The following is a 19052-nucleotide window of genomic DNA, read 5'->3' on the forward strand; positions in this document are numbered from 1 at the left end:
TGCGAATTAATTTTGCCTCTTGCCATTGCGTTAATGGAGTCATTTGGCGTTATTGATAGATCTTAGGTCCTCTCTTACTTTGTGTTAATCCTCTAGGCTTGGGTTGGGCGATAACTATTTGAATATTTTTGGATATTCATATGATACAGCAGTCTATGATCCAGACTGTGCTAAATGTGCCCGTAAACACATTGGTAAAGGTTCAAGTGTCAAACTAAATATGAATGGGACTGTAACAAATAACTAATAATCAATAACCAGTTATCTTGTCTCTTCAAATATATTCTCTTGGAAGAACAATATTTACTTGTTTTCTTCTAGAGGTAGTCATACATTGGGGCATCAAGCCAGTTTACAGTCGGTGTTATCCCCATAAATGAAAATGTTTGCGTCAGAAACTACAACCAGCATGAACATTTTTAATTTCTGCGGGAGACCGATGATAAGCCGTTACGCCCAAGGCTGAAAGGGAAGACGTACTGTATCTGCTGCTAGTCCAGCCGCCATATTGCTGACTTGACATCTGCCATTTCTTCAAACATAGGGCTGCTTTTAATTGAGAAAATCCTATTGTGTTTGCATAATGTTCCAACACGTATTCCTGAGTCCTGTGTGGTGTCTGTGTGTTGTCTGTGTTTTTGGATACACTGCGTACGTAGCCTTCTTGTGGTGGTCTGTGACTGAAATCACATGGTAGTAAGTAACTAATCTTCACGGCACCGTCACAAACTAACCACAAACCTCAAGATTCTCTCCATTGCCGTGTCCCACCCACTCTGGCTCCAAGTCGCTGCCGTCAGCTGCTCTGCCTTCATTCTGGCTGGCCATACGCCTCCATGGTGATGCAGTATGTTGAAAAGCATGTCCAGACAGCATGCTTGAAAAAAACATGAAAAAATGAACAGTGATGTATGACAGAAAAAAATCTAAATATAAACTAATTTTTGCATAATCGTCAAGGGAAAGAAGAGATATGCTGAAATGTCTCTGTTCTGAGTTTATTTGTCAGTTTGATAGAGGCTGTGTGTGTATGTGTGGCAGGTGACTGCGTCGTGAGGAAAACTATTATTTTTCAAAGGAAGGCATTTTATCAGATATAAGGGTTCTGCTGCAGATTATATGCTGTTTATTGTCTCCTATATCCACTTTATTTCTGAGCTTTTCGTCAACATTCTTTCTCCTGTCTCCATTCATTTTAGTCTGCAATTTCAGCCTTAAAGAATTTATTAGTGCTGCAGAAAATATATAAACTGTGTTTTGCTCGATGTGTTAATGATGACTATAATTTTGTGTAAGCAGTGAACAGATTGCACAGAGAGGATATTTTAAAGACTAAAGGGGTTGTTTTCCACTTGAAGAGCTGATTTGATTTACTAGTTTTTGGTTTTAAACTTCCCCTGTGTTTGCTCTTCTGTCGACAGGCATTATCCACCAGATGAAGGGGGACTATGACACTGCACTGAAGCTCCACAAAACACACCTGGCCATTGTCCAGGAGTTAAACGACTACGCAGCACAGGGCCGGGCCTATGGCAACATGGGAAATGCCTTCAACGCTCTGGGAGTATTTGATCAGGCTGTACGCTACCACCGGCAGGAGTTGCAGATCTCCATGGAGGTGAACGATCGGGCATCGCAGGCATCGACACACGGAAACCTGGCTGTAGCTTACCAAGCCTTGGGAGCTCACGACCGCGCTTTGCAACACTACCAAAATCACCTCAACATTGCCCGCGAGCTCAGAGATGTCCAGAGTGAAGCTCGAGCTCTTGGGAACTTAGGAAACTTCCACTGCTCCAGAGGGGAATTTCCTCAAGCTGTGCCATACTACGAACAATACCTCCGACTGTCCCCTGACCTCCAAGACATGGAAAGTGAAGGGAAGGTTTGCCACAATCTCGGTTATGCCCACTATTGTTTGGGCAACTACCAGGACGCTGTCAAATACTACGAGCAGGACCTAGCGCTGGCTAAAGATCTCCATGACAAACTGAGCCAGGCCAAAGCTTATTGTAACCTGGGGTTGGCATTTAAGGCCCTGGGAGACTTCACTAAAGCAGAGGAGTGTCAGAGATACCTGCTCTCTCTGGCTCAGTCCCTTAACAATGCACAAGCTCGTTTCAGAGCTCTGGGGAACCTGGGAGACATATTTGTTTGCAAAAAAGACGTCGCTGGAGCTATTCAGTTTTATGAGCAGCAGCTTGCTTTAGCCCACCAGGTATTCATCATATGCAAAACCATCATATGTATGCAGCAAATACAAAGTCACTGTGTTTATATTGTGTCTGTTTTCAGATCAAAGAGCGCAGGATGGAGGCCTGTGCCTATGCTGCTCTGGGTGCTACTTACAGACTGGTGCAGAAGTACGACAAAGCTCTTGGCTACCACACCCAGGAGCTTGAAGTGTATCAGGAGTTTGGTGACGTGCCAGGCGAGTGCAAGGCCCACGGACACCTGGCAGCGGTCTACATGGCTCTGGGGAAGTACGCCATGGCTTTCAAAAGCTACGAGGAGCAACTGGAGCTAGGCCGAAGACTCAAAGATCCTGTTGTGGAGGCTCAGGTTTATGGGAATATGGGTATCACTAAAATGAATGTAGGTGTCATGGAAGAGGCCATTGGTTACTTGGAACAACAGCTGGCTACATTGCAGCAGTTAAGTGGCAACGAAGCAGTGATGGACCGAGGAAGAGCGTATGGAAATCTAGGGGATTGTTATGAAGCACTGGGAGACTTTGAGGAAGCGATCAAGTACTATGACCAATATCTGTCTGTGGCTCAAAGTCTGAACCGAATGCAAGACCAAGAGAAGGCCTACAGGGGGTTAGGCAATGGGCACAGGTGAGTCACATTTCTATATAAGTATTTTTGTCACTTCAATACATTAAGTCCTTAGGGGTGTATTTCTTACTGTATAAACACTTTTATTTAGACGGTACCAAATAATTCCTGTTGCACCAAGTCTGTAAAAATATGAATTAAATTACATACATTTTATTGACAATAACACTATAATTACCTCTCCATAATAGTTAAAAGCCAGCTTCTATGTTTTATGGATTTCAATTTGTAACTGATCTTATGTAATTTATAATTATTGCTTTCATGACTTTACTTTCAGGGCCATGGGAAATCTACAGCAGTCACTGGTTTGCTTTGAGAAAAGACTAGTTGTAGCTCATGAGCTGGGGGAGTGTGGAGGCAAAGCCCAAGCCTATGGTGAACTAGGGGCACTGCACAGCCAGCTGGGTAATTATGAGCAGGCCATCTCTTGTCTTGAGCGGCAGCTTGCTATTGCACGTGATACCCAGGATCGGCTTCTGGAAGGAGATGCCAGCTGTGGTTTGGGAGCTGTGTACCAAGCAATGGGAGAGTATGAGACGGCTCTACAGTGCCACCAAAGTGACCTGGAGATAGCAGATGAAGCTGGGAGTCCAACTCGTCAGGCCCGGGCTTATGGCAATTTGGGGCTTACATACGAGTCTCTAGGAAACTATGAGCGTGCCGTTGTGTTCCAGGAACAACATCTAAGTGTGGCAGCTCAGACTAATGATTTAGCAGCCAAAACCCTGGCCTATGGCAGCCTCGGGAGGACTCACCACGCACTACAAAACTACTCTCAGGCTGTCATGTACCTGCAGGAAGGTGAGTGAGCTCAGAACAGCACCGAAATGCCTCCTCTGCATGAACCGATTGACTTGATAAATATTAAATTCAGGATTATTGTTCATAGGTTTTTGTTTTTTTCATTTGTTAGATTTTATTGGGCTGTGAATTTGTGTGCATTTATACCTTTGTGTAGAGAAGAAGATTTTGTGTGTGACTATATCATCCATTCATGATGGTGTCTGTCTTGTTCCTGTTTTGCCGTAAGACCAATTGTGTTTATGTCAGCGCAAACTTATCACTATGCATTCAAATACATTTTACTGCAGCTGTTTGTTACATCTCTGTATCTAGTCATCTCAGACAGTACTTTACCGTGAGCTACAAATGCATCTTTTTACACACTGGCTGTCAGACTCCAGTGTCTCATGCCTCATTGTCCCCCACGGATTATGCTGAAATAAAAAGCTGCGGCTTGGTCTCTCTAAAAGTCATTGTGTCAGCGGTGGTAAAGGTAGTGTTTGTCACCGGGATATGCTCAATGGAATCAGCTGTGGGTGTGAGTTGAATGCCTGTACACTTGTTTTATAGCTGACAGACCTAATCTTCCAGTACCCCACCGTTTTATGACCCAAACACTGTATGAACCCAAGACAATTACAGCATGCATGGTACTGAAGTAGAATATGTCACACTACAGGGGGATGCAAGTCTCTTAAAATACGTCTCTCTGTTGTCAGCTTTATGAGAGTTAGCTGGTCCTACAGTGACCGCAGCAGCCTCTGCCGAGCTGCATATAGAGCTTTAATTGAACAAAGAGAGGTGAGAGAGTCCTGTCTGTCCTTCTGTTTACCCATGTAGTGCCCTTGTGTTGTTGTCTGATCCAACTTTGGAAAAGAACAGGCCTGTCACTGTCCTTGACAGGCAATTATTTTTGTCCAACCTACTAAAACTTTGACATCGTTTTTATTTCAGTTACTGGCATTTTTTTTCTGAGTGCTTTTGTTGTTTTTTACATACTCTTAGCTGTTTTGTGTTTCCCAAATAGATGAATTGGATGGTTGATAAAGACTAACCTAATGCAGATAATGCTGCTAATGCAGCTTGTGTGAGGCTCTTATTTTTGTGTGCCTTTGTGTGATTTGTGTAGCTTGTGTAGCTGTACTAAATTATAATGATCTTGCAACTTTAACTCAAAGGTCAGTGTACTTTCAGCTATTAATGCCCCAATGTCATTAAATCAATGCCATCATTGTAGCAGCTAATGAAGGTGCTCTATGCCTCGTGCTGTAGGGAACTACAAGTAATGGAGCTATTTTAATGTTCATTACAAGGTGATACAACAAATAATGACATTTGGCAATAGATTTTATGCAATTTATTATTGCATGTTTTTTTAGTAAAACAAATCAATAGGTTTAGAATGCCTATAGTTTTATATAGAGCTGGAGCTGGTTTATGGTTCTGTGTTTTTGTGCTTCTGTCATTTCTGGGCCTATCCACATGAAATAAAGGACGCAAAGTTAATATTTATATAAATAAACCAAATGGAATTACTTTTTTAACAATTGCTCCAGAAATTGTTGCCATTATTCATCCCCAAATAAATTATTGTTTTCAGTTAAAAGGTGTGTGGATATATTATATTATATATTTCTTTCAAAAACAGTGAATCTCCCATAGTTTTACAAAGTCAGGCAGTTATTCTACTTGTACAGTTGTTCTGTCATTGGTGCCAATAAATGTAAAGTTTAGGTGTGTGTAGCTGTGTGTATGTGAAAGCAGCATGTAATACTAGTGTCTGAAGCACAGGGTGCGTGGGCCTGAGGGGCTGCAGCAACGCTCTCGTCCAGCTGTCAGGCGCCTTTAAAGTGTTCTCTAGTTGCTCTTCAGGGTGCAGCCAGTCACGGCCACACCGTGTGTCAGCTGCTGCAACGTGCTTGTGCCTGCGGGGCGCACCAAAGGCGGACCAAGTGACAGTGACAGACAACGAATGATACAGGGACGAAAACAGACGGGATGAAAGAGTCAGGGAGGGATAGGTGAAAGGAAAAAATGGCAGGTGGGCGGAAGCAATAGGCTGGGATTGGCACAGGTCATGATTCAAGTGTATTATTTCACTGCCATCGGGAGAATAAAGAAAACATTGAGTTAGTTGACACCCTGCTTGATCATGAGGAACTATCAGAGCGCGGCTTGGAGGGAGAGGTTTGTGCAGATGAAAGAGTGAGCGGTGAAACTGAAACTGGGTGAGACTGTCGAAGAATGAAAAGGATAATTTAGATCTGTTTCCTCACTCTTTCTGCTGCGCCTAATGAGCCCTAAGCAGTGCAGAGCCTTCACAAGTGCTGCCACCACAGTCAAGATGAAATGGGTAGAGCAGAAGCTGGAGAAAGAAGAGTGAAAGAGAGGCTGTCCTGTGAAGAGAGAAGCCCAGCACAGCCAGACAGCAGGAGGGTGCGTGCACAGATAAGGCGTGAGGGTAGACTGAGGCTGGCTTCAAAGGTGCGTGACTGTATGGTGACCGTGGAGGAACCATGAAGTCTCTGGTTGCCTAGTGTGTTTGGTCCTGTGGAGTTGCGGGCTGCCCGGGGTCACAGTCTCTGTTCTGGGCTTATCTGTCCCAGCCACAGACAATTTTCCTGGAACATTGGGAAAAGCAGACAAGGATCAGGGTGACTTGTCCTGTTTCTCCCACCTTTCACTAAAACCAGCTTTGGCTCCTTCCTCTTGCTGCCTTCCACTTGCAATGAGAGCAAAGAGAATAGACCAGCAAATGAGCAAAGCGTGACTTTGTAGGACTCTGCAGGGCACTTGCAGTTAGCACCTTGTGAATGATATATGTGACCCAGCAGCTGTTGTTTCCTTTTCGGCATCATTTTGTGAAGTGGCATTTTCATTTCAGTAATTGCACAGAGTGAAGCAGTCTGCAGCAGGAAGACCACACCTGTCTCCAGAGCACTAAATCTGAATATGAGAACGTATGGTAGTGCCTGTGTCTGACTGAGCATGTTCTTAAGCACCCAGGTTAGCTTAACCACTACAGCATGTTCCGATGGGGCTTTGCTGTGGAAATATGTTCAATGCTTTAAATGGTTAATGATTGTGTTTGCAAATATTTGTATGCTTCTTAATTATATTGAGGGAGTTCTTTTATGTAAGCAGTAGGAGTGTGTTTGTTTGCACAGCCAGTCAATCCTTAGCATTGATCGCTATGCAATCTGATTAGTGCTCAAACAAGCTCACTCGATTCCACAAGTGTACGCTTTGGACCTCGTGTCTGTGTGGAATTATTCAGCAGAAGCCAACTCCCCTAACCTGTTCACTGTAAGAACATGAGTACCACGCTATGTTTACATCTGTTCGACTCTGAATGATACCTACTAGTCGGCCTGCATGGAATATGTTTTACTCTCTCTCATCTGCTCCCTTTCCCTGCTCCACTGACAGGCCTCCGGCTCGCAGAACAGCTGGCCCGACGTGAAGATGAGGCCAAGATTCGCCATCGTCTTGGGCTCTCACTGTGGGCCAGTGGGAACCTGGAAGAGGCCCAACATCAGGTCTGCTTTCCCATAATCTCTTTCATTCATTCACATTAAATCTGCTTCATAGAAGTTTGTTCTAGCAGTGTATGTGTAATAACACTGCTCAAGCCACATTATGACCATAACAAGTGTTCAAACAAGTAACAAATGATCAAAATGCTAATACTTATTGAGTGAGTGAGTTTGGGCCTACATTATTAAAGCTAGATGTCTGTCCCAGAGCATTGACTAGTGCTCTCAATACACTGTATATAACCATTGTGAAGCCATGAAGTGGGGGGTACATGTGACAATTGCATTAATAATGCAATAATAATCTACGTCATAATTATTTACTTATGTATTTACAAAACATTGTCTTTATATTTAGGTTGATTATTATTTATATATTTTCTGATTATTTTGCTAAATAATACATTATGTAGGGATACTTCTGAAGTCTGTCTTCCTGTCGTACATTGACAGCTAGCTGTTTAATTTATTAATTTCCAGTTCCATAATGCTGAGGAGCTCACGGCCCCTGTATGAGTACAGCCAATGAAATGGAGCCCGTCACAGACATGCACATGTGTCTGCAGGGATAATACTCTGCTCTTGTCATTTTTTGACCATTTCTGGTGAACATCTTTACAACCTAGATATTTTTTCGTGTATTGCAGTTTTAGATTGTTCTTGACTTATTTCTTGAATCCACATTTTTTGATATTCTGTGCATGTCGCTTGTAGCCTTTAAGTTTAACCAGTGCTACCAAAGGGCATACATGTCCACAGTGTATAGACCTATAATGTTTATTTATAAGATGCTCTGCTGCTATGGATGAACTTTGTCAAGGCCGCGCCATGCTTCAGATCTAATTTGTATTGGACTATATTGGAATTCATAAAACATCCATGGGTCTGAAATGAGAGCACTTGACCCCATGTTTTCTGTTTCACCTCATTGTAAATCAAATTGTACTACAATCCCTGAGTACTCTGCCACACAGATTGACGTGCAGTGATTCTAATCAGCTATTTGAAAAGCACTTACATCCGAGAGCACAAATCAATAAATGGTAAATATCAGCAGTCTAGATAAAGCAGATTACCTTTGATATCATCTGTCAGAGAGGATAAGCTTTTCTGGGTAGGATATTTTACAAAAATCATTAGACTTATATGTATATCCAGTTCCAGTCGCCTCAAGTGTGACACTAACATTCACTTAACCTGTCAGATAAAAGCCTTGTTAGTGTCAGAGCAGGTAAAACATGAGCTCCCACACTGCATGCAGAGCAGCTGCAGACTATGACAGATTCTACCTGTACAGCAGCCAAGCAAGTCACTGCACACACAGCACATTTAGGATGGTTTCCCTTTCATCTTAGCCAGAAAGGGTCAGGTTGGAGTAAAGGCGTTGGGAGAAATTAGTTTCACTCTTGTAGGGATGTCTGCAAGCCTTACAGATTAAACTAGCTGTGCTGCAATCAGCCCACAGCCCTATCAGCAAAATCAGCCTGGGACCAGGAGCTCTCTCTATACAGCACTAATGCAGTGTGCTCCCACATCCTCTGCTGATCTCCCCCTCTCCCCGCTACCTTACTCTGACATACTTTCGTCTATGACCTTGGTACACACCAGAAAAGACTCGAGATATGCATGAGTCCTCTCTATTCTTCACATACAAATGTAAAGAGCTCATTTTGTTTATGCATCCTATGTGAAGATGCTTGCTCCTGGACAAAGACACTGTAGCATCCCAGTCAGTCAACAGGGCTTCTATAAGTACAGGGCGAAGGGATCAATAAGGGCTAATGTATCAGCACTGACTTGAGAGAGCAACACTGCAGCCCCACCTTCAACTCTTTTCCTCTCAATCCACTGCCTGTCTCCAAGCTGGACAGTATTGGTACAGGCGGGACCTTTGAGTTCAAATAGCAACTATTTCTACAGGCCCTGTCTGTTCTTAGTGCCCTGATAATGGCTCAGCTTCTCATTTGACATTTCCATGTCAAAGCAAACCAAAGCAGAGGTGAGAACACTCTAAGTAGGGAGATGATTCATCACTACAGCGTCTCCTCACCTAAGCCTAATAATAAAAAAGTAATTCTGACTTTTCTGTAGCTGCTACCACCACCTAGTGGATACATCTCTCTCCCATTCTGCCACAGTGAAATATTTATTTTAAAAGGAACATTTAGTTTGACACATTTTATTGATGACTGATATATCATTCTGACATTTTTTTCCCTTCAGCTTTACAGGGCATCAGCACTCTTTGAGACAATTCGCCACGAAGCTCAGCACAGCACAGACTATAAGCTGTCTCTGTTCGATCTGCAGACCTCCTGTTACCAGGCGCTCCAGAGGGTCCTTGTGAGCCTAGGTATCCACACACACACAATTATAATTCATTCTGGAGTATAACCATGGGACACATTACTCATCTGACAGAGATGGCCTCACCCTGCATAACAATGTCTTCTTTTATGAGGCTCAAGGGTTCACTGAATACTTGATGAGTATAAGGAATATGTTAATTATCTATGATGGTTTGTTATGTTATTCCATCCATTGTTTTATTTTAATGAGAAACTTTTAAAACTATGTAGTAAGAATGACTCCTCCTGGTTTACACATTGTCAGGTATAAGTATTAACATTTGACCTGTGCATTTTAGGCCATCACGACGAGGCGTTGGCAGTGGCAGAGCGGGGTCGAACACGGGCTTTTGCTGATCTCTTGGTGGAGAGGCAGACTGGCCAGCAGGACTCCGACCCCTACACCCCAGTCACAGTGGAGCACATCCTGGACACTGTGAACAGCCAGAGGGCCCTGGTTCTCTACTTCTCCATGGCCGCTGGCTACCTGTACAGCTGGCTGTTGGCTCCAGGAGCAGGTTGGTGCAATCCTGTGACACTTGAAGTTGATCTGTTTCTGTATTTCGTTTACTTAATGATGTACCTAACACGTTCCCACACACTTTTAACTCACAACACAAAAAATATTGATATTAAATATTTTGCGCTCATGTGAGATCACAACATTTAAGAATCACTATAGTTTAAAATTGAGCTGGAGAAGAATTATATGTTGGAATTTGCTGTTGCAGATTTGTTGACCTGATTTATGGTTACTATCGCTGAAATTACTGGGCATATCCACATGAAACAGTAACTGGCACAAAGCCCAATGTCTTATCTGTCAGCACAAATAAACAAAAGTGAAAATATTTCTTTCTTCAAAAATTGGTGCCATTATTCAACCGCAAAAAGACGTGGATGTTATCGTAAGATTGTGGAGCCAATCCCTAACACATATTAATAAAGTTTACTTGTAAGACATTTAGGCTGTAGTGTGTTTTAGCATCACAGAAAGAGGCAAGCTGCATTACCACCCGCAGATCTGACCCCTGCTTGGCTTCTCACCCCTCAAGGCATGTAAGTCCCAGTGAAGAGTGCTAATAGAGAGTGATGCTGCCAAAGCCCATCTTCACACATGCCATCAGTGTTCTTCTTTAACACTTTGTCAACGTAATGTTTCAGTCTCTTTTTAACACTTCGCAGAATCTGTTGATGTATGATTACAGTTGATGGCAGAAGCAAAGAGTAAAGGAACATTAAATATACAGCTGTGCAATTAATCACATTTTACCCAAGGTCAAGATTCAGTCATTTCAGTGATCAGCTTGGGCCATTTCAATCAAGAGGACCACAGTCAGTCCTTTGTCTGTAAAAGTGTGTAATTTGCAGCAGAAGAAGACTTTGGAAGGAAGAAATTGTAAATTTTTTATGTTAAATAATAATTATTCAAACTTTATTATTTATTTTCGGGAAATTAATCATTAAATGAGTTTGTATTTGTTTATAATAAAACAAAATGCAATTGAAAACTGTGAACGACATTTAAAAAAATACTATTATTCAGTTTTTTGTTATCTCACCTAGCCCTAAGTAAATATTACATTTTGCTACAGTTACTCACTAGTCCTGTATCAACAGACCACATCCAGTAGGTGCAATGATTATAAAAAAGAACTATATTAAAATGAGCTATATTGAATCAAACATATTTATCGTACTCTTATGTTAGAGCTAGGGCACATGATTTTCCAACCATTCAAGGACATAGTAAGTATTTAAACTCTGCAGCTCAAAACTTGTTCCTGGCTCTCCCGCATCGTTTGGCACGTCGCTAGTGTTCACATGCAAGAGGTTTTAGGGTGCGTACACACCTTTTGAATTTAATATCAAATATACTCAAACATACCATACACTCAGCATCAGCACGGCTCTACAAACACAGCTTGTCCTCCATCTCGCGGTGCGTTCCGTCCCTCCCCGTTCTGATGTTCATGCACACAACTGAGCTCTCGTGGCGGGCAGCAGATGGCACAGACAGTCTAATTTTATATTTTATTGAACGTTATTTGTTTTATTCATTTTACTCCACAGATGCACTGCCACACACGGCTTCACACACATAGCCTCCTCTTGAAATGATCCAATAATCCCCCCTGTTGCGAGTCGGCTCACAGAATGTATTAGAAAAGGAGCCGTGGCAAATCGTTTTATTTTCTTTAGCGTTCACTTTATAAATCTGATAGTTATTTGATGGAACCTCTTACTCTCCACAGGCATCCTGAAGTTTCATGAGGTGTACCTGGGGGAGGGCGTATCAGAAGGAGGGTCTGATTTCCAAGACGGAGGGGGCAGTGGCATGGTCAGCGGGTCTTCACTGGAGCAGCACATTGCCAGTGCTCGTGAGGCTCTTGGAGTTGAGTCCTATTACAGCAGGTAAGGTGGATAAAGTTACATGTCATAAAAGCTGCAGCAGAGCCTTGAATATGATAAAGGAGTCTTTCTTTAAAAATAAGACATTTAAAGTAATGCGTTAGTCAATTGTCATGATGAATGCACGAAATGTGTCTCTACTAAATATGAAATGTAGACTTAACACAAGAGTAGCAAACCTTGATATATAAACACGTGTGCAGCAGGTGAGGAGCCAAAATTGTTATTTTATCATTCTGAGTGTGTGCATAAGAGAGTGTTATTCTGCCCCAGTGCATCTTATGATGACAGACCTCGCTACCTGACCAAGTATTCAACTCTCCTCCCGGTGAGAAGAAATGATACGGAATAATGGCTCTTTGAATGGCCAAATTGTTGAACAGCAAACATGACAAGTAAAAGAAAAACGAATGAAAATGCCTTACAAAAAGGATACAGCTAAGAAAATTGAAATATAGGAGCAGAAATCAATGTTTCTCTTTACATTAAATGTGTTTTTCCATCAAAGAGGCCCAGGCTTGTGTAGTGAGGCGTAGCAGAAAATAAATAATAGTAGAAACACGGAGACGCTTCAATACAAGTGCACCATTTGACTACATGTTTGCTGTAGGTCTCCTTTCTCTAGTTGATGTTTGATTCAGGGTGCCCAGCTGGCCTGCCCAGTGCCAGTCCCTGCCACCCGAGCAGCTTGGACCTCCTGCCCCATTACCAGCTCATTTACTACTCCAATGGGAAGCTGCTCACAAGCCACTGCGCCTGGATGGGCACAATATGGCACCACTTACCAGTCTATTCATTTTGCAGTGTGAGGGGAGAGGCACGGAAGCAGCAGACGGAAAATGAATGAAGATACAACTGAATTAAATAGCAGAAGACGCAGCATATTCTATTTAATGTATATTTTACACTGGAAGAAAAAAACACTTGCATTAAGCAAGCATTCAGCAGGAATTGTGACAAAGACATTACAGCGAGTTTAGTAAGGTTTGAATAATACTGAAACTATTATTTAAATTAAGGTTTTGTTTTTCAAAATAATACATATTATGTGGATATGACAATAGTTTGAATCCGAATTGTTTTTAGAGCAAATACTCACTTACCAATGTGAGGAGTTTTGTTGTGTGTGTAAAAGAGCCAAGTTTGAGGAATCTATCACAACATATTAAAATTGCATTGGTTTTAAAATTGAAGTCTTTCTCTCAGAACGCTTCTGTTATAAACAATTGCATATTAATTTACCAGTATTTTATGTTTGAATACAAAAAACATGCTGTAACCGCTTTGGAGTGTACGGTATGTTTCTGTAACTTCATATTTGATTTTTGATGGGGGTGGTTGACTTCCTTCTTATATCATAACAGCCTGGAACAGACATTTGAAGTAAACTTGCCAATTTTAGGAAAATGGGTCAAGAGGGTGTGGGTTGAGCCTTTATGTATTATGAGCAAATCTTTAGTTTATCCACTGTGCAACAATGTAAGTCTGTCTATTGTCTGTTTCTATTCCTTTTTCCTTGCCAGAATGTCTCTCACTCCCTGTTTCTTTTTTTTCTCTGTTCTTGTATTTTCCCTTAGAGGGTGTTCAAGTAGCGAGACAGAAAGTGAAGCTGGTGATTTATTGGATCAACAATTTGAGGAGCTAAACAACAAACTTAATTCTGTGACGGATCCAACTGGCTTTCTTCGAATGGTGTCCAGAAACAACTTGTTTAACAGGTAAATATTGGCTAATAATATGACCTATTATTTGTCCCTGGTCATAATACCAAACATGTAAGAGACAGAGATGTACTGAAAAGCAAAAAAATGCATATATTGTAGTTTTGCGGTTCGTCTGTGAGAGGAGATTTTCCCTTTGTTTGCCAGTGCCCAGGCTGCATGAGAATCCCCCTTATTAAACAGAGCCAAGCTGCTAAAGCCCTTATCAAACGCCTTCTCCAATGGGGCTTTTGTCTGTGTGCTGTGATAGTTGTGTATATTCACTCTGCATGTTTAAGGCAACATGTCTTTCTGTCATTTCAAAATGCTATTCATAGTGATAAAATTAAAGGAGTTCAATGATATTGTCCTGATTGCTTATGTACATTTATTCAGCCCATGCTTTCAGGTTTGCTGGGGTCAGATTTCCTTGTCCTCGTCCATAGTTGAGCTGCTCTTTGATGAGAGGGTAATTTCAGCTTTAGTTGTTTCTCGGTGCTCATTAAGCCTCTTTAATGGGCTGCCGGTAATAATACGCTCATTCTTTTAGGCTTTAAAACTTGAATATTGTTCTCATGGTTAATATGGCATCGACTATCCGTATGTATGTGAAGGCACTATAAGAAAAATATCTAAAGGGTTTAATGTCAGCACACAGCATGCCTCCCGTTAAAGCTCCTTTTGGGCTTTCTCTTCTTGTAAAGGCGGCTTTGGGGGAGTCATGGCTTTTGTAACTGTCCAAGACTATATTCAGATTTGCTTATATACTTGTGCAATGAATACTGTAGTGATTTGTCACTCTGCTTTTGCAGAAAAGACCTTTGTCTGAAGACCCTTGTAGACAGTGTGAGAATATTGTAGTAATTTGCAGTCGATTAAAAATAAATATCCCAATCAATCAAGCTTCAGTTCACTGTACACAACATAACCAGAAGAATGGACTTGGCTCAACAGAACAGTCACATTCCTAGAGACCAAATTCTTCTAGTTATTGCATGCACATGCACTCGCTCTATTTGCAATGATATAATCTACAAACTGTGGTTTAAATGGATTACCAGGTGATAATAGAAGTTACCTCATCTTGTAATCCTGTGGTAATTGAATAGAATCTGTTATATTGATATTGATCATAATCAGATTGAAGGAGATGTTTTGTCTTTGCACAGCATGCTATGCTGACTCACATTTTGTAGTTTATCTCCAGTTGGTAAACACATGCAGGTTGTAGATAGATTGTAACATTTTTATCAAACAAATGACTACAGACAGCCACTAAATTCAATCTTCACCTTATGCCCCGCCGCCCCGCGTCTTTTCTTTGAATTGTTTCCTTTGCACTTGACACAGCGCCTTTCTCCATCTTGCTGTCAAGCTAACAATTTATGGTTGTATTCCCAAAGAGACCCATGGCAGGCCAGGGAGAGACTGGGAGTTTTGGGGGACTGGAGAAAAGCCAGTGGCCTGGGGCTTGCAGAAGGGCAGGATAGATGTCTGTTGGCTTGAGCCCGGAAGACACTCTGGCTGCTGGAACAGATGGAGCCTGAGTATTGTAGCCACAAACTTGAACTCGGTGTCCCCACAGAACCAAAGGCTCTACCCCTAAGGCAACTATTAGCATTTGTTACTATACAGGGGCTTGTAATTAGCAGGAAAGTGTTGCTGTTTTAGGGATATCCGTGCAAATTCTACCGTTGCTTTGCAGTATTTGTAATAACTGGGCTGAATCTTGTATTCATGCTGCTAATAATATCACTGCAGTTTACAAAATGCAATACTGCCATCTGGTGGAACAGTTAAAGTAGAGCTTGTGTATCCTTTACCATCATTTTGACTAAACATTTTAAATTAGGTTGGTTGCTTAAAAATAATATTTAGGATGTCTGTATATTCAAATAATGTATAGAAAATCTGCATTATAATTTATTTATTTTTAAATATATGTGTACACAATGTTAATACTTATTGTATATCTCTTTTTTTAACAGAAGTTGTCAAAGTATGACCAGCCTGTTCAGTAACACCATGTCTCCCACCAAAGATGGCAGCTCCACCCTGCCACGTCGCTCCAGTAATCTCAGCAAGCCTCCGCTCAGGGCACTTTATGATTTACTCATCGCTCCCATGGAGGGGGTGAGTACTGTGTGCATGGGGCATTGCTCGCCTATATTCAACTAACTGTATGGGAGAAAACAGAATGTGAGGAAGTTCAACCAAAAAGAACATGAACGTGTGTTTAACCTGTTTTGTTTTGGTTGGTCAGGGCCTGATGCACTCTAGTGGGCCTGTTGGCAGGCATCGGCAACTGGTGATGGTGCTTGAGGGAGAGCTTTACCTCATTCCCTTTGCTTTGCTCAAAGGAAGTTCCTCAAATGAATACCTATATGAGCGTTTTAGCCTTATAGCTGTTCCCTCTATCCATGGCCTTGGAACGAGCTTAAAGGTTAGAAATCAAAATTACTTGTGTAATTATTTTGTAACAAAATTCTTTGGTGTTTACCTGACATTGTCTCATCTTGTGCATCTAGTCTCACTCTCGACGTCTTGGATCTGCTCCTTGCGGTGGTGTTTCCATGGCTGCAGTAGTGGGAAACCCGAGGCTACCTTCCCCTGTGATGGATCGCTGGTTGTGGGGCCCCATGCCTTCTGCAGAAGAGGAGGCTCTGATGGTAGCCGAGCTGCTGGGTTGCCATCCACTGGCTGGTTCCTCCGCTACCAAAGAGAGGGTCATGAGTGCCCTCACCCAGGCTGAGTGCGCCCACTTTGCTACTCATATTTCCTGGAAGTTGGCAGCATTGGTGCTAACCCCAAATCCAGAAAGTGTTTCGTCTGGTGCTGGTGGAAATGTTGGAACGATCGGAAGAGGAGCAGGTGGAAGGAGAGGCAGCAGTAGCAGAGGCAGAAAAGGCTCAGTTGGGAGTGGATACACCATCCCAGAGTCTCTGCACATGCAAGACGACAACAGCGATGTGGAGAGTATTTGTGACAGTCCACCTCTTCAAGAGTTCCTACTCACAGCAGCTGACATCTTAAACCTAAGACTGCCTGTCAAGCTTGTGGTGCTGGGGTAGGTTTTTCATATGGTGTTGTATAGAGTTGAAGTGTAATTACTCTCACATGAACAAGCATGTACAATGTTTATTGTGATTATATAACATTGCTTCCTAATGCTGGTGATTCTATGGCTCCAGGTCTTACCAGGAGTCCAGCTGTAAAGTGACAGCAGACGGTGTGGTCGGACTAACCAGGGCCTTCCTCGCTGCGGGAACTCAGTGTGTGCTTGTGTCATTGTGGCCTGTTCCTGTTGCAGCCTCTAAAGTTTTTGTCCATGCTTTCTACACTGCCCTTCTTAATGGGACCAAGGCTAGTGCTGCTCTGGCAGATGCCATGAAGACTGTTCAAAGTAGTAAGCAGTACTCACACCCCTCCAATTGGGCAGGTCAGTGGAGATATGACAAACTTACTTTATATGGATGAGATGCTCAATTCAAAAGAGCTTTAATTTATTCATGATATTTTGAACTGTTTAGGGTATATGCTCATTGGAAACGACGTGAAGCTCAACAGCCCATCTTCTCTGATTGGCCAAGCTTTAGCAGAGATTCTGCAGTATCCTGATCGGGCACGAGATGCACTAAGAGTTTTGCTGCATTTGGTAAGATGTTCTAACCCATTCACACAAAAAATGTTGAACATTCGCCTTTGACACTGTTATTTTCTTTGTCACTGTAGGTGGAGAAATCTCTTCAGAGGATACAGAATGGCCAGCGTAACTCCATGTACACATCGCAGCAGAGTGTGGAAAACAAAGTGGGGGGTGTCCCTGGATGGCAGTCTCTGTTGACAGCTGTAGGCTTCCGTCTTGACTCAGTAGGCACTGGTTTCCCTGCAGCGGTCTTCTTCCCCACCGCTGACCCAGGAGACAGGCTCCAACAGTGCAGTAACACATTACAGTCACTACTGGGTAAGTGCATGTGACAACTACTCAATACCAGCTCTGTCACCATCTTATGCATACTCTTCACAAGTCAATGTTGCCTATATTTCTTGTTACTTTTTCTGTAGGCCTACCACCACAAGCACTGCAGGCTTTGTGTAAACTCATCACAGCATCAGAGGCTGGAGAGCAGCTAATTAACCGGGTACGTCTTCTCCACACAAATTTAAGCATCACATCTACATACTTTCAATTCCAAAGTTTACTTTTTTATATTTTACTTATCTGTACTGATATCCAAGTGCTCTGTAGTGTTTGTGCTGTCACATTTTGTTTGCAAGTGTTAATTCTGTACCACAATGTATCTATTGTTCTCTTAAACTCTACTCGTGATATTAAAGGAGAGTAATGCTTCTGAAGTTTATCCCCAGCTACATGGCATGTGACTCAAATGTTTTTCACAATGTCAGTTATGCTTTTTTGTTATCTGAATCTCTTACTATTGTCCCTGGGTTTGGAATAATATGCGTGCATGTAATTAAAGCCCTTTTCTCCTTTCCTGCTCCCAATGTGGAATCTAAAGGCTGTTAAAAATATGGTGGCAATGGTAAGCGTCTTTTCACAAATCTGCATTCTAACCCATTTTAACCTGCTTTACCATTAACATGTGAGAATCATATTCTAGAATACAATAGCTGTCCCTTGATCTTATTGTCAAAGTACCGGTACTACTTGCTCATATCAGAGATTAGTCAAACAAGGGTTCATTAGAGGTTAGGACGAATTATGTAAAAAATACCCTCTGTTGAGCATTACTCAGTATTGACCAGAGCCACACTACTTTCGTAGCTGTTACATCATTGTGACAGAGATGTCTTTGTTTCAAGCCATAAAATCCCCACAACAATATATTGAGTGTGCTGTAAGGGCCCGTGTAACCCTCTGAAATCCACCTCTTTCCAAGCTCAACTGGTCATGAACACTGGGCTTTTTGTCCAGATAACAAACTACTGTATCTGTATCTACTATCTGTTTGTACTAATACATTTTGAAGCAGTGTGCTGTTTGTCTAATTTTCCATTTTCCTCTGCTCTTCAGCTCCACCAGGTGCTTGTTCAACTCCAAACTGGGGAAAAGGAGCAGGACTTCTCCCTCTTACCCATTCAAGTGTCCATTAGTGTGCAGCTATGGAGACTTCCAGGATGCCATGAATTTCTAGCTGCTCTTGGTTAGTTTACAAAGCCAGTCATTCAACACTAGATTTTAGCTTTTAAATAATGACATGTTTTTCTTCCTCCCTCTTCTTGTCCAGGATTTGACTTGTGTGAGGTGGGCCAAGAAGAAGTGATCTTAAAGACAGGCAAATTAGCAAACCGCCGCACCTTGCACTTTGCTCTCCAGTCTCTACTTTCTCTGTTTGGTATGTACACATAGTTTTTCAGTTCTGTTTATTCATAATTATGTACAATGGCCACTGTTGTTGTATTTTGCTG

The 19052-nt window shown here is 42.1% G+C and overlaps 1 protein-coding gene across 4 annotated transcripts in view; it reads left to right on the forward strand.

Annotated features, from left to right (window-relative positions):
* LOC140347539 (tetratricopeptide repeat protein 28-like) overlaps positions 1-19052 on the forward strand; it is a 151220-nt gene that overhangs the window by 130177 nt on the left and 1991 nt on the right. For 3 of the 4 annotated variants that reach the window (XM_072434026.1, XM_072434030.1, XM_072434029.1), the window contains 18 exons: positions 1422-2218; positions 2296-2840; positions 3121-3644; positions 7056-7165; positions 9386-9515; positions 9810-10028; positions 11766-11925; positions 13500-13640; positions 15611-15755; positions 15886-16065; positions 16151-16689; positions 16814-17061; positions 17153-17277; positions 17355-17586; positions 17688-17764; positions 18143-18166; positions 18658-18787; positions 18872-18979. In XM_072434026.1, the coding sequence (XP_072290127.1) occupies positions 1422-2218; positions 2296-2840; positions 3121-3644; positions 7056-7165; positions 9386-9515; positions 9810-10028; positions 11766-11925; positions 13500-13640; positions 15611-15755; positions 15886-16065; positions 16151-16689; positions 16814-17061; positions 17153-17277; positions 17355-17586; positions 17688-17764; positions 18143-18166; positions 18658-18787; positions 18872-18979 (4434 nt within the window). The remainder of the gene's footprint in view (positions 1-1421; positions 2219-2295; positions 2841-3120; positions 3645-7055; positions 7166-9385; positions 9516-9809; positions 10029-11765; positions 11926-13499; positions 13641-15610; positions 15756-15885; positions 16066-16150; positions 16690-16813; positions 17062-17152; positions 17278-17354; positions 17587-17687; positions 17765-18142; positions 18167-18657; positions 18788-18871; positions 18980-19052) is intronic. The other variant, XM_072434028.1, reaches the window with a different exon arrangement.

The sequence above is a fragment of the Eucyclogobius newberryi genome, unplaced genomic scaffold, assembly GCF_026437365.1.
Source record: "Eucyclogobius newberryi isolate DKJ021-1_F unplaced genomic scaffold, fEucNew1.0.hap1 SCAF_6, whole genome shotgun sequence".
NCBI classification, from domain to species: Eukaryota; Metazoa; Chordata; class Actinopteri; order Gobiiformes; family Gobiidae; genus Eucyclogobius; species Eucyclogobius newberryi.